The sequence below is a fragment of the Gorilla gorilla genome, chromosome 10, assembly GCF_029281585.2.
Source record: "Gorilla gorilla gorilla isolate KB3781 chromosome 10, NHGRI_mGorGor1-v2.1_pri, whole genome shotgun sequence".
Taxonomy (NCBI): Eukaryota; Metazoa; Chordata; class Mammalia; order Primates; family Hominidae; genus Gorilla; species Gorilla gorilla.
The window spans coordinates 49,533,727-49,547,908 of NC_073234.2; the positions used below are offsets into that span (position 1 = coordinate 49,533,727).

The window sequence follows — 14,182 nt, forward strand, 5'->3', positions numbered from 1 at the left end:
GTCCTGGTGATGAGAAGCGGGGGTGGTTGGAGCAGTGCAGTTTAAAATGGCTCTCAGAATAGCAGCATTTATGGTACCATTTCAGCTTCCTTAAGTCCAATAATACTTTGCCCTTCCCTAGCGCCTTTGCCTCTGTATCTCAAAACGCTTTACAAAACATTTAGTTAAAGCCTCACAACACCCCTGTGAGGTAGGTCAGTATTATTATCCCCATTTTACAGATGGGGAAACTGAGGCACAGAGAGGTTAAGTGACTTGCCCAAGGCCACACAGCGAGCCAGCGGTCAAGCTAGGGACAGAATGTGTTCTGTCCCTTTTCTGGAACCACTGGACCACACTCCCCTTTACCTATATACATTCTTCACACACACACACACACCACATGTGCACACCCACCCACCCCACCCCACTTAGCCTCTATGTACAGCAAACAGCAGTGGGGGCAGGGGCAGGGGGTGCCTCAGGAGTTTTAATGGAGGAAATCTTGGTAATCTTGGAAAGGGAATCCAAGAAAGCACAGAGCTGAACAATGGAAACTCTGTTGCAAAACTTGGGCCCCTCCCAACCCAGACTTCCTCTTCTCTCCTGATGTCCCCCTGGCTGGCAAGTTGCAGCCAATTCTTTAGGGGGTGGGGGGTACCTGAAAATGAACGAAGCTTTTTGCTAAACTGTGGGCAACATCTGAGAAAAGAAAGAGGCATCATTACAGAAGATGCCCAGGACTCAAGTCACAAAGTCATGACCCATGGCGATCTCACCTCCACAGCAGGCCTGGAGGCTGGGGGCCGAGGGGAGGAGGATGGGGACTGACCTACCAGCCATCTCGCTCCACAGTGGAGCTACTGGAGCGGACTAGAGTGGGCACTTCGAGATCCTCCTGAGAGAGTGTTCCTGAACCAGGAGACATGGCCTAGGCCTAGAGAGGGATGTCCCCAAAGGGGGACAGGGAGAGAAGGAAGAGGAAGCGTGCCCCCACCCCCACACAAATGTGAAGGAGACCAGCCCTCGTCTGTGAGCCTGTCTGAGGCGATGGAGGGCAGGGCCCAGTATGAGCTTGCAGAGTGGAGGCTGTTGGGCATCGCACATGCCCTAGCTTTGGGGCACAGGGATAGGGTTTTTTTGTTTTTGTTTTTTAACATACAGGTGAAAAAGGCAGAAGTAAGGCCAGTCCAGCTGGGTTGGCTGACGTCATCTCTGAGGGCTCTGCCAGGTGGATTAGGTGAAGAGAGGTTTTATGGGCCTCTAAGCACCGGCCAGTAGTGGGGAATGCCACATGCAATGGGTGAGTGGGGATCTGTGGGGTCAGGACCTTGCTTTTCTTCCAATCTCTCCTTCTTAGCCAGAACTTTGCGAGAGCCCCTTTGATTTCTCTTCCCTCTATTCCCCTCCTTTCCCCAAATGTGCTAAGGTCCCAATTCCCAGACCCCTCCCAGGACTCAAGAATTGGGATAGTCAAGCAACAAACACACCAAGACAGGCTTCCCTTGTACAGTAAAAAGGGTCATTTTTATTTTGTTTCCTTTTGGCTTAGAGGAGTGATGGACTTTTTATCACGTCTCATTAGGGCAGCATTGGCCTCCATGCATTCACTAATACACTAATCTTCACTGTTGGTCTTTTACAGGTTTACGTTGGTTGCAGCAAAAAATAAAAGAACTCTGGGCACTGTCGCTTTAGGGGCTTTGACTGGGAGTTTGTTTATCTCTCTCCAGTCAACTTCTGACGCCAAAAGTGGCTCGTTTAGAAAGGAGTGAGAGTAGGCCATGTTAACATGGAAGTTTCTTCCTCCTCTCGTCCTCTGCTTTAAATTACAGAGTCTCCTCATCCTAAGCAACAAGGAGGTTAAGGAAAGAAGAGGGGGAAAATGTTTTTCACACACAAACCAGCAACCATGTCAGCTGCTGCTCAGTGGCTTTGGCTCTGCGTTTTAAATTATTAACAGCATCACACATCTTTTTGCTTTTTGTCCTTTTTTTAAAAGGTGGATTGTGGAGTATAAATACTGCACCAAGGACCTGGCTACAAAAAATAAATATTTATATTATATTTATATATCTATATATATATGTGCAGTGATACTGTGGCTGCGCTGCTTTTTGATTGGCTTCGTTAATATTTGGCAAAGCGTTGCCACTTACCCACTCAGCGAAGATGCACAAAAACGTCATCACTGATTCTTTCAGTTCAATGCCTGTTAACTGCGGGTGTAAACTGCTGGTGATGGTGTCATTTACTACCAAAGAAGTGTGGAGCAGGATGGGTGAGAGAGTGAGTGAGTGAGCAGGTGGAAGGACAGTGGGTAAAGGATAAAAAGGTGGGAAAAATTTTTTTTTTAAAAAGTGAAACTTCAAATACAGCGGAGGTGGCTTCTTTCCTATGAGGCTGGCTGATGGGTGCCAGATACCAAGGCCCATGTGTTACTGAGGAGACAGCCTGCTGGGCTGGGGTCAGGAGCTAGCGGAGGGAGACGGTTAGATCTCAGAAAAATCTCATCACTATGCTCTAGTAGCTTAATGACATCACTAGCATGAGCACATGGTGTACTTGGCGGGATCTCACAGCTCTGTTGCCCATCTCAAGACCTAAGAACAATTATTAAGTTTAGCCAAATCTTGCATAGACGTGGTTAGAATTTATTGCACATTGGAACAAAAATATATATTTTTTGTTGTTTTGGAAAAGACCATTAGCAATAAAAAATTTTTTGTCTGTCTGTCTGGTTTGGGGATGTACATTGGCTGACAGCATCTAAGTTCTAAGAAGAAAGAAAAGTATAAAAAATAAAAATAAACATGACAATGGCATAAGCCAGAAGCCATTTCCTATTTAATAAGTTAATAATTTGTATTTACAAAAAGGCATGCCAATAAAATAAAAGTATATATTACAGTATTTATAATTCTCTTAAAAAGAATAACCACACGTCAGCTTCTGTTTTGTGCTGTTTACAATGTAGCCTGTACATGTTACTATACATTCATCCTAGCAGTTAGCAGGGTCACTGAAAGATAGGCCTTCCCAGTCTGGTATTGGGTGTAGTACAAAAATTCTACGGATGCTGCTGCAGAAGCAGGCTTAAGAGAGCTGGACAGTTTCTAGTGGTCCAACAAGATAGAAAGCTCTGCTTGCCGACTTACTGTGGTTTGTTCTATGCAAAACTAGTCTGGTGGACTGTGAAATCACCTTCAAAGTGCTTCTACTGCAAGGCAGATCGGTGTGTCTGATTATGGGTTGGTTCTTCTTCCCCCTCTAGTGTATGGTTCAGGAAGAATTTATTTGGATTTGGTTCACATGCTAAAGTCTCTTTTCACTCTTTGTATAGACTTCCTGACACATTCAACTGCAGCATCTTGGCTTTGAAATCCAGTCATTAGGTGAGAAACCCCTGGACTAAAAACTGTCTTTCCTAAAGCAGGAGATGGAATGGGAGATATGACGCTCCCCCAGAAGCCACACTTCAATGACAATGGGCAGCTCGCTAAGCAGATAGCAAAACTGGCTGCAAGGGAATGCACTGAGGGAAGCTGGAACATCCTGAAGAATTAATATTAAATTGCTTTCTCATGAAAACCAGTGCAGTAAAGAAACCAAGTGGGCTTGGTTCAGAGGCGGCTCCATCTCTACCTCAGGTCTCACCAGTGACTATTATTCTAATAATAAATGAAAGAAACCACAGCCGTAACCCCAATGCTGCTACCCTCACCCACCTCTGTGGGCAAGGGAAGCCCTGCTCAGTGGAGAAATGTGATGGAGGCAGGGGGAGCCATGCAGTGTGTGAGTATGCGATGACCCCTCTGCAGAAGAGAGAGGTCAGTTCAGAATATCTGAACCCCTCGCGGTATCGACCCATGCCTGGAGAAAGCCACAATGCAGAGGACATGATACGAAATGAAATGAGCACCCCATAACTCCCAATGAAAGGTCATTTTAAGTTCCCCAAATTACCCCTAGAGATAACTGGTGCTACTTTGAAAAGCACTTTTATCTCTACCCCAAATAAGTGTCAATTCTCCAGTATGAAGGCTAAACGATCATCATAAATATTGCAAGATACAAATGAATTTTTTAGCCCTAGGATTTGGTTTTACAGTGACATAAATAGTACAAGCCATTTGGGATCAAAGTCTCCCCCATGTACTGGACACAGAGCAGCATGAAACAGTTCATCTTGCAAAATGTGCAACAATGGCTGTATGTTAGACATGTCTGTTAAACATATACACGCAACGGATCCACCTGCTTGTTGGATTGGGTTTGTTTTTTGTTGGTGGTGGTGGTAGTCAATTAGTTGGTTGTTTCCCTACCCGGAAGGTGTATGAAGGACTTTTAAGAACTCAAAGAATTGTAGCCGGTATGGAACTCTTACCATTTTCTCCAAATACAGTGAACGGTGCAGGGCTGGGTCCTGTCCAAAGGCTGACCCAATGCAAGGGACTAGATTAGTAGTGTCCTGTGGTGTATGGATCTCATGCATGACTTCTGATCACGGCATGCCATCATGCAAATCATTTCTACGCATTGAACGAGCACAATGTTTGGAATCGGCCTGAGCAAGTCCTCCTCAGCCTGAAGAAACCTGATTGTTTTCCCCCACCCATCTCCAAACCACGTGAAGCCCATGTGGAGAAGATGCGCTTTATGTCAAAGAAACTGACAATTAAATGACATGGGCTAAATGTGAGTGTGTGTGTGTGTTTTCTTTTTGCTGCTTAGCTTAACTAATGTAAGAATGCAAATATAGTTTGCATGAACAAACGAACTTTTAAAGTGATGCTTTCTGCTTCTGAGAATCAATAAAATGAAAAAATAAAATCCATTTGGCTGCAACGGAAATATGCTGGTCCCGGCAGCCTCTCTTCTGTTTCTGTATCTGGTTAGTTTTGTCCTAAGTTGCATTGACTGATGTGGAACATGCAGTAACCACCTGCCCAAGCATTAGAAAATCTGTAAGTCTAGGGAGCGGGGTCCTTTGCCCTTGGCAGGTCACTGCTCAAGATGCAGCTGTGTTACGTGGTAAGCGGACGACGTTTGGTATAGATCTTCAGGTTAGAGTCTCCACAGCTGTTCTGCATTGATAATATTCAGGAAGTTTGTAAACAATCTTTCACTTGCGAGTTTTAGATCTGTATAATATTGAATTTTTGTTCTCCTCTAACACTTGGATTCTCTGACCTCTTTTTGTCTTTTGGCTCTTTCCCTTCTTCCTTCCTCTGCCCGCTGCTGTTTCTCCTTTTCAGGTTTAGTTACGCTGTCATAGGACGGGAGGGAGGCTGTAGATGGGGTGCTCTCTTTTTTCTCCCGGTGTGTGCCTCCATTCTCCAGCTTATTAGAAGTTGTCTTTTTGCAGATGAAGCCCCGCCTTGCCAAATGTCCCCGGTAGGCACGCTGCAGGACCACTGCAGATACCTCCTCCTGCTTGCGACGCAGTGTGGTTGTGATTGGCTCGTAAGACACTTTGGAAGGATTGGATGCCACGAACCGCTCTTCCATCTGCTGCCGCAGGATGTCCAACTCCCCGCTATCTCCCAGGACCCGCTTGGTGAAGGCAAAAAGGATGTCCAAGCAGTGGATGCGATCCCCGCTCACCATTGGCAGATCCATAGCGATGAGCTCAATGGTATTGGGCTTGGGCACTCGGAGAGGATGCTCCAAGGCATCTGCAAAGTCTGCCAGCTTACAGTACTCAATGAACTGGGTGGCATCGGGGTCGAACTTCTCCCAGATCTCATAGAAGGTCTCAAAGTCATCCTCACTCAGAGGGTCTGCACTTTCCTCTGTGGCTACACTGAAGTTCTCCAGGATGATGGCAATGTACATGTTCACGACAATTAGGAAAGAGATGATGATGTAGCTTACAAAGAAGAAGATGCCCACTGAGGGGTTCCCACAATCTCCCTTAAAGCCACTCCCTGGGTGTTCCTTATCTAGGCTGCAGTCAGGGGGGCGGTTTAGGATGGGCAGCAGCAGGCCATCCCAACCAGCTGAGGTTGTGATTTGAAACAGGCAGATCATGCTGTTGCCAAATGTCTCAAAGTTGAACATGTCATCGATACCAGCCTCGTGCTTCACATATGCAAAATTGGACATCCCAAAAATGGAGAAGATGAACATGACCAGGAAGAGCAGAAGGCCGATGTTGAACAGGGCAGGCAAGGACATCATTAAGGCAAAGAGCAGGGTACGAATCCCTTTGGCGCCTTTGATCAGACGCAAGATGCGCCCAATACGGGCCAATCGGATGACTCGGAATAGGGTTGGGGAAACAAAGTATTTCTCAATTATATCTGCCAGGAACATTCCTAAGAAGAGGAATAGAAGAAGTTATGTTATTGAGATTGGAGACACCCTTTCTCTTTATTTTTTTTACCTGGCATTGTGGAACCCTTAGGTTCAAAGGGCTTTGCAGAATAAGTGCCTTACTATTCAGTCTGAACTCTCAAAAAGTGACATTTTGGCTGGGCATGGGGGCTCACGCCTGTAATCCCAGGACTTTGGGAGGCCAAGGCAGGTGGATTACTTGAGGCCAGGAGTTGAAGACCAGCCTGGCCAACATGATGAAACCCTGTCTCTACTGAAAATAAAAAATTAGCTGGGCGTGGTGGTGCACATCTGTAATTTCAGTTACTTGGGAGGCAGAGGCACAAGAATCGCTTGAACCTGGTAGGTGGAGTTTGTAGTAAGCCGAGATCGTGCCACTGCACTCCAGCCTTGGCGAAATACCAAGATTCTTGTCTCAAAAAAAAAAGTAACATTTTAAACATATAGAAAAGTAAACAATAAAATAGACACCTATGTGCCTAACACACATAACTAACACACACATTTGTCTTTTGATGTTGTTGTTTTTTGTTTTGAGATGGGGTCTTGCTATGTTGCCCAGGCTGGTCTTGAACTCCTGGGCTCAAGTGATCCTCCTGCCTCAGACCTCCTGAGTAACTGAAATGGAACACAGATTTAATAGAGGCTAGCATTTTACCAATTTTTCTTCCTCTTTCATCATTCCCAGATGAAGCATCCACAATGCTGAAGATGGTATGTATCATTCTAGTGTGTGCCTTTATAGATTTACTATGTAAGAATCATATATATATATATATATATATATATATATATATATATATATATATAATTTCCTACTATGGTTAGGAAATTATACTGTATCTGTCTTATTTATTTATTTTAAATATTTTGTAGAGATGGGGGTCTTGCTATGTTGCCCAGGCTGGTCTTGAATGCCTGGGTTCAAGCAATCCGATCCTCCCTCCTCAACCTCCCAAAGTGCTGGGATTACAGGTGTGAACTGCCACATCCAGGCTGTATTTGTCTTCTGAGGTCCATCTATTTAGGTCTCCACCTTGTTTTTGAGATTTAACATTACAATTGTGAGACTGATCCCTCATGTTGAAATAATTTTAGATGACTCATTCTAACAATTGAGTGGTAGTCCCTTTTATGAATAGGTCCTCATTTACTTGTTTTTCTACTCAAGAATGATTAGGGTTTTTTTTCCCAGATTTGTGCACATATGATTTTCCAAGATGTTACTGATACTCTCCACAATGGAATCAAATTTCCATATCCACAAACAATAAATGAGAGGTCCTGGCTACACCTCATAACCTCATTATCCTTTAACTTTGATGTCTTACTTATTCTCTAATGCTAGCAATTTTCAAAGTATCTTCTTCTTTGCTCTGAAAAAACATCTTTGGTTTCCCATAGCCCTACCTCCCTAGTCTACCAAACTAGCCTAGACAACTAAAGGGACTCAGGAGTGACTTTCAACTCTGAGCTGATAGATTTTGTGCTGCAAGTCGTGAATCAGAAACCAGTATCAGGCTGAGCGCAATGGCTCATGCCTGTAATCCAGCACTTTGGGAGGCTGAGGTGGGCAGATCACTCGAGGCTAGGAGTTCAAGACCAGCCTGGCCAACATGGCAAAACCCAGTCTCTACTAAAAATACAAAAAAATTAGCCAAGTGTAATTCCAGCTATTCAGGAGGCTGAGGCATGAGAATCACTTGAACCCGGGAGGCAGAGGTTGCAGTGAGCTGAGATCACGCCACTGCACTCCAGCCTGGGCGACAGAGTGAGACTCCATCTCAAAAAAAAAAAAAAAAAAAAAGGTACAAAAATTAGCTGGGCGCGGTGGCGCATGCCTGTAACCCGAGCTACTCAGGAGGCTGAGGCAGGAGAATTGCGTGAGCCTGGGAGGCAGAGGTTGCAGTGAGCTGAGATCACACCCCAGCCTGGGCGACAGGCAGAGACTCTGTCTTTAAAAAAAAAAAAAAAAAAAGGAAAGAGAAAAAGAAAAGAAACCAGTATCAGCAGGTAAAGATGCCAAGGCATTAGGATATAAAGGCAGAAGGTGAAAGTGTACAAATCGGAGCGCCTTTTTCTAGTTATATTCATCCAGGGATTCACCCCAACCAGGCCACTTGTTCTTTAAAGCTACAGAGCAATGAGGGGACCCAAATGAGGGGCCACAGAAGGAAGGAAGAGGAGTTGAAAAGTCTGGGAAATGACAACCGAAGGGAAGGCACTGACATGTTCTCTTCGTTCAGTATCTTCTCTTGCCGTCCAGGCACTAACAAGACAATGGGAGCTTCAGCTGACATGAGGGATTTAATGTAAGGAAACATTTCTCAATCATAAGAATGCATAAACACTGGGGCAGTTAACTGCAGAAGGCTATAGAATCCCCTTTGAAGAATCTTATTAGCTTTTCAGGAAAAGACAAGATGCAGTAAGTTCAGCGAGCGGGTCAAGTAACCTCTTGGAGCCTCTTCAGGAGCTAGAATTCCATGGGATATTTGAGCCTTCAAGAAAATCTCTACCTTAGCCAGGACCCACCCATGATGATTTCTCAGCTTCTCAATTAAATCATAACCAGTGACCAAAGAAGTCAGGTTATATAATATATATTCAAGTATATGTGATACTTGCAGCCCATATATGGTGGGCAAGTAGGGCTTCAGAGAGAAGATGATGGCTGAGGTAGGTTTTGAAGGATGAATGTGTGTTTGTCCCCATAGAAAAAGGGAGAGAAATGGGGCAGACAGTAACATAGGCAGTAGAAACACCATTTAAGGGGTACTGTAGGTGGTTTCAGAGCTAGTTTTACCCCAGTTCCTTGTGATGGTTAATATTGTCAACCTGATTGGAATGAAGGATGCAGAGCATTGTTTCTGGGTGTTGCCAGAGGAGATTAACATTTCAGTCCGTGGACTGGCAGAGGAAGACCCACCCTCAATGTGGGTGGGCACCATCCGATCGGCTGCCAGCTTGGCTAGAAAAATCAGGCAGAAGAAGGTGGAAGAAGCTGACTTGCTGAGTCTTCCGGCCTTCATCTCCTCCCGCGCTGGATGCTTCCTGCCCTGGAACATCAGACTCCAAGTTCTTTGGCTTTTGGACCCTTGGACTTACGGCAGTGGTTTTACAGGGGCTCTCGGGCCTTTGGCCACAGACCAAAGGCTGCACTGTCAGCTTCCGTACTTTTGAGGATTTGGGACTCAGACTGAGCCACTACTGACTTCCTTGCTCCTCAGCTTGCAGATGGCCTGCTGTGGGACTTCACCTTGTGATCATGTGAGATCACATCTATCCTATTAGTTCTGTCCCTCTAGAAAACCCTGACAGATTTTGGTACCAGGAGTGGGTCTAGAGGAACAGAATTTTAAGGATAGATTTCTTTAGTTGGTTTTGGGGTTTCTGGAGTTGGCTGCTTAATCTGATTAGACCCAAAAATGCTAAGGACTCTACTTCTGATAGTATGGAGAACACTGATAGTCCCTGGTGTGAACTGTTTAGAGAGTTATGCAAAATAGATGGTATTTGATATTCCTGATTCGCCATTCTTGAGAGGCAAGGAGTTTAGTGACTCTATACGTAATACCTTTGACCATATGTGGAGAACCAAGGAATATAATGAAGTTGGTTGGTTCTCCTAAGTTCACTGGAGAAAGTGATGAAAGAAAAGGATGAGCTCAGGGATTCTAACTCCCAGCTCCAGAGCACATACTGAGCCTCAAGTCTTCTAAGATTTCCCTGAGTCTTATCTCCTGTAGACAAAGGGCTGAAATTGCGGAAAATCAGACACAAGTTCTTACCATGCAAGTGGCTGGCCTGCAAGGAAAGGTGCATGCGTAGCCTCCCTAGGTATCTATTGTTAAAGTGAGGGCACTGATTGGAAAAGAATGGGACCTTGCGACTTGGAATAGGGATGTGTGGGAGGACCCTGATGAAGCTGGGGACACTGAGCTTGTAAACTCTGACAGCCTTTTTTGCCAGAGGAAACAGCCTCCTCACCCCCAGTGGTGGCAATATCCCTTCCCCTACCCAGGCTGCCACCAGCCTTTCCACATTTGTCTGAGATTAACCCTGCAATGCTTGAGGCAACAGTGGTCTCCCCTGAGGCAAGACAATGCTGATTCTCTTCTGAACCCACCCCCAACACCCCTGTTTGTTTCTAGACCTGTAACTAGACTCGAGTCATGGCAGCTCTCTAGAAGTGAGGTTCAGAGTGTGACTCATGAGATGAGCTACACTCCAAAAGAACTGCCTGAGTTTCTTTTTTTTTTTGAGACAGAGTCTTGCTCTGTCACCCAGGCTAGAGTGCAGTGGTGCAATCTCCACTCACTGCAACCTCCACCTCCTGGGTTCAAGTGATTCTCGTGCCTCAGCCTCCGGAGTAGCTGGGGTTACAGGTGCATGCCACCATGCCCGGCTAATTTTTGTATTTTTAGTAGAGACGGGGTTTCACCATATTGGCCAGGCTGGTCTTGAACTCCTGACGTCAAGTGATCCGACCCCCTCAGCCTCCCAAAGTGCTGGGATTACAAGCATGAGCTATGGCGCCTGGCCTGCTGGAGTTCTCTAATTTGTATAAGCAGAAATCTGGAGAACAGTTATGGGAATGGATATTAAGGTTGCAGGACAACGGTGGAAGGAACATAAAGTTGGATCAGGTTGAATTTATTGATATGGGCCCACTAAGCAGGGATTCTGTGTTTAATATCGCAGCTCGGGGAGTTAAAAAGGTTCTAATAGTTTATTTGCTTGGTTAGCTGAAACATGGATCAAAAGATGGCCCACTGTGAGTAAGCTGGAAATGCCTGATCTCCCTTGGTTTAATGTAGAGGAAGGGATCCAAAGGCTTAGGGAGATTGGAATGCTAGAGTGGATTAGTCACCTTAGACCTACTCATCCCAACTGGTAGGGTCCAGAAGACATACCCTTAATAGCTTGCAAAACAGATTTGTGAGGGGAGCACCTGCATCCTTGAAGAGCTCTGTGATTGCTCTTCCCTGTATGCCAGATCTTACAGTGGGAACTGCAGTCACTTAACTGGATAATTTAAATGCAATGGGAATAATTGGATCCCAAGGTGGCAGGGGCTGAGTGGGGGCACTCAACTGTCAAAGGCAAGGTGGGCGTAGCTACCATAATGGATAGCAGAGGCAAAGCAGCATTCAGAATAGTCTGACTAGTGTAGAGCTCTGGCATTGGCTAATTAATCATGGTGTTCCTAGAAGTGAAATTGATAGGAAGCCTACTGCATTCTTTCTTGATTTGTGTAAGCAGAAAACTTCCAGGTCAAGTGGACAAAAGGCTAATTTGAATTATAAAAATAGAGAATCATGCCCCCTCAACCAATTTCCAGACTTGAACCAGTGTACAGACCCAGAATAATATTCCCCTTGAATAAAGGGGAGGCCTGGTCCCTTTGAGGAAGGACCCCACTACACTACTGACAATTTATGCTGCTAATCTTTCTCCCATGCTTCCCCAAGGAGACCTCCGGTCTTTTACCAGGGTAACTGGTCCCCTTTCGGGGACTACTGGACACTGGACACTGGCTCTGAGCTGACAGTGATTCCAGGGGACCCAAAACATCACTGTGGTCCTCCAGTTAGAGTAAAGGCTTATGGAGGTCAGGTAATTAATGAAGTTTCAGCTCAGGTCTGACTTACAGTGGGTCCCGGATTCATCCTGTGGTCATTTTCCCAGTGCCAGAATGTGTAATTGACAGAGACATACTTAGCAGCTGGCAGAATCCCCATATTGGCTGACTGGTAGTGTGAGGCCTATTATGGTGGGAAAGGCCAAATGGAAGCCATTAGAGCTGCTTCTACCTAGAAAAACAGTAAATCAAAAACAATACTGCATCCCTGGAGGGACTGTGGAGATTAGTGCCACCATCAAGGACTTGAAAGATGCAGGGGTGGTGATTCCCACCACATCCCCATTCAACTTTCCTATTTGGCCTGTGCAGAAGTCAGATAGATCTTGGAGAACGACAGTGGATTATCATAAGCTGAACCAAGTGGTGACAACTCCAACTGCAGCTGCTGTACCAGATGTGGTTTCATTGCTTGAGCAAATTAACACATCTCCTCCTGGTATCTGATATGCAGCTACGGATTTGGCAAATGCCTTTTTCTCCATTCCTGTCCATAAGGTCCACCAGAAGCAATTTGCCTTCAGCTGGCAAGGCCAGCAATATATCTTTACTGTCCTACCTCAGGGGTATAAAAACTCCCTGGCTTTGTGTCATAATCTTGCTCGCAGAGATCTTGATCGCTTTTCCCTTCCACAAGATATCATGATGGTCCATTACATTGATGACATTATGCTGACTGGACCCAGTGAGTGAGAAGTAGCAAACACACTGGACTTACTGGTGAGATATTTGCGTGCCAGGGGATGGGAAATAAATCAGACTAAAATTCAGGGACCTTCTACCTCAGTGAAATTTCTAGGGGCCCAGTGCTGAGGGGCCTGTCAAGATATTCCTTCTAAGGTGAAGGATAAGTTGTTGCATTTGGCCTCTCCTACAACAAGGAAAGAGTCACAACGCCTAGTGGGCCTATTTGGATTTCGGGGGCAACACATTCCTCATTTGAGTATGTTACTCCGGCCCATTTATTGAGTCACCTGAAAGGCTGCCAGTTTTGAGTGGGGTTTAGAACAGGAGAAGGCTCTGCAATAGGTCCAGGCTGTTGTGCAAGCTGCTCTGCCATTTGGGCTGTATGACCCAGCAGATCCAATGGTGCTTGAGGTATCATTGGCGGATAGGGATGCTGTTTAGAGCCTTTGGTAGGCCCCCATAGGTGAATCACAGAGGAGGTCCGTAGGATTTTGGAGCAAGGCCCTGCCATCTTCTGCAGATAACTACTCACCTTTTGAGGGACGGCTCTTGGCCTGTTACTGGGCTTTGGTGGAAACTGAACGTTTGACCATGGGTCACCCAGTTACCATGTGGCCTGAACCGCCTCTCATGAACTAGGTGCTCTCTGACCCATCTAGCCATAAAGTTGGGTGCGCACAGCAGCATTCCATCATCAAATGGAAATGGTATGCACCTGATTGGGCTCGAGCAGGTCCTAAAGGCACAAGTAGGTTACAAGAGGAAGTAGCTCAAATGCCCATGGTCCCCACTGCTGCCACCCTGCCTTCTCTCCCGGAGCCTGCACAGATGGCCTCATGGGGAGTTCCCTATGATCAACTGACAGAAGAAGAGAAGACTAGGGCCTAGTTTACAGATGGTTCTGCACGAAATGCAGGCACCACCCAAAAGTGGACAGCTGCAGCACTATAGCCCCTTTCTAGGACATCCCTGAAGGAGAGCACTGAAGGGAAATCTTCCCAGTGGGCAGAACTTCGAGCAGTGCACCTGGCTGTGCACTTCGCATGGAAGGAGAAATGGCCAGATATGTGATTATTAAACTGATTCATGGGCTGTAGCAAATGGTTTGGCTGGATGGTCAGGGACTTCAAAGAAGCATGATTGGTGACAAATTTGGGGAAGAGGTATGTGGATGGACCTCTCTGAGTGGTCAAAAACTGTGAAGATATTTGTGTCCCACATGAATGCTTACCAAAGGGTGACCTCAGCAGAGGAGGCTTTTAATAATCAGGTGGATAGGATGACTCATTCTGTGGACACCACTCAGCCTCTTTCCCCAGGCACCCCTGTCATTGCCCAATGGGCCCATGAACAAAGTGACCATAGTGGCAGGGATGGAGGTTACGCATGGGCTCACCAACATGGACTCCCACTCATCAAGGCTGACCTGGTTGTGGCCACTGCTGAGTGTCCAGTTTGCCAGTAGCAGAGACCAACACTGAGCCCTCAATATGACACCATTCCTCGGGGGGATCAGCCAGCTACTTGGTGGTA

General features: G+C 45.9%; 1 protein-coding gene across 8 annotated transcripts in view; it reads right to left on the bottom strand.

Moving 5' to 3' along the window:
- Positions 1-3,909: 3,909 nt before the first annotated feature.
- SCN8A (sodium voltage-gated channel alpha subunit 8) overlaps positions 3,910-14,182 on the bottom strand; it is a 216,870-nt gene continuing 206,597 nt past the window's right edge. For all 8 annotated transcript variants that reach the window (XM_063693978.1, XM_063693979.1, XM_055357183.2 and 5 more), the window contains one exon: positions 3,910-6,299. In XM_063693978.1, coding sequence (XP_063550048.1) covers positions 5,152-6,299 — 1,148 coding nt within the window. In that variant the 3' untranslated portion in view covers positions 3,910-5,151. The remainder of the gene's footprint in view (positions 6,300-14,182) is intronic.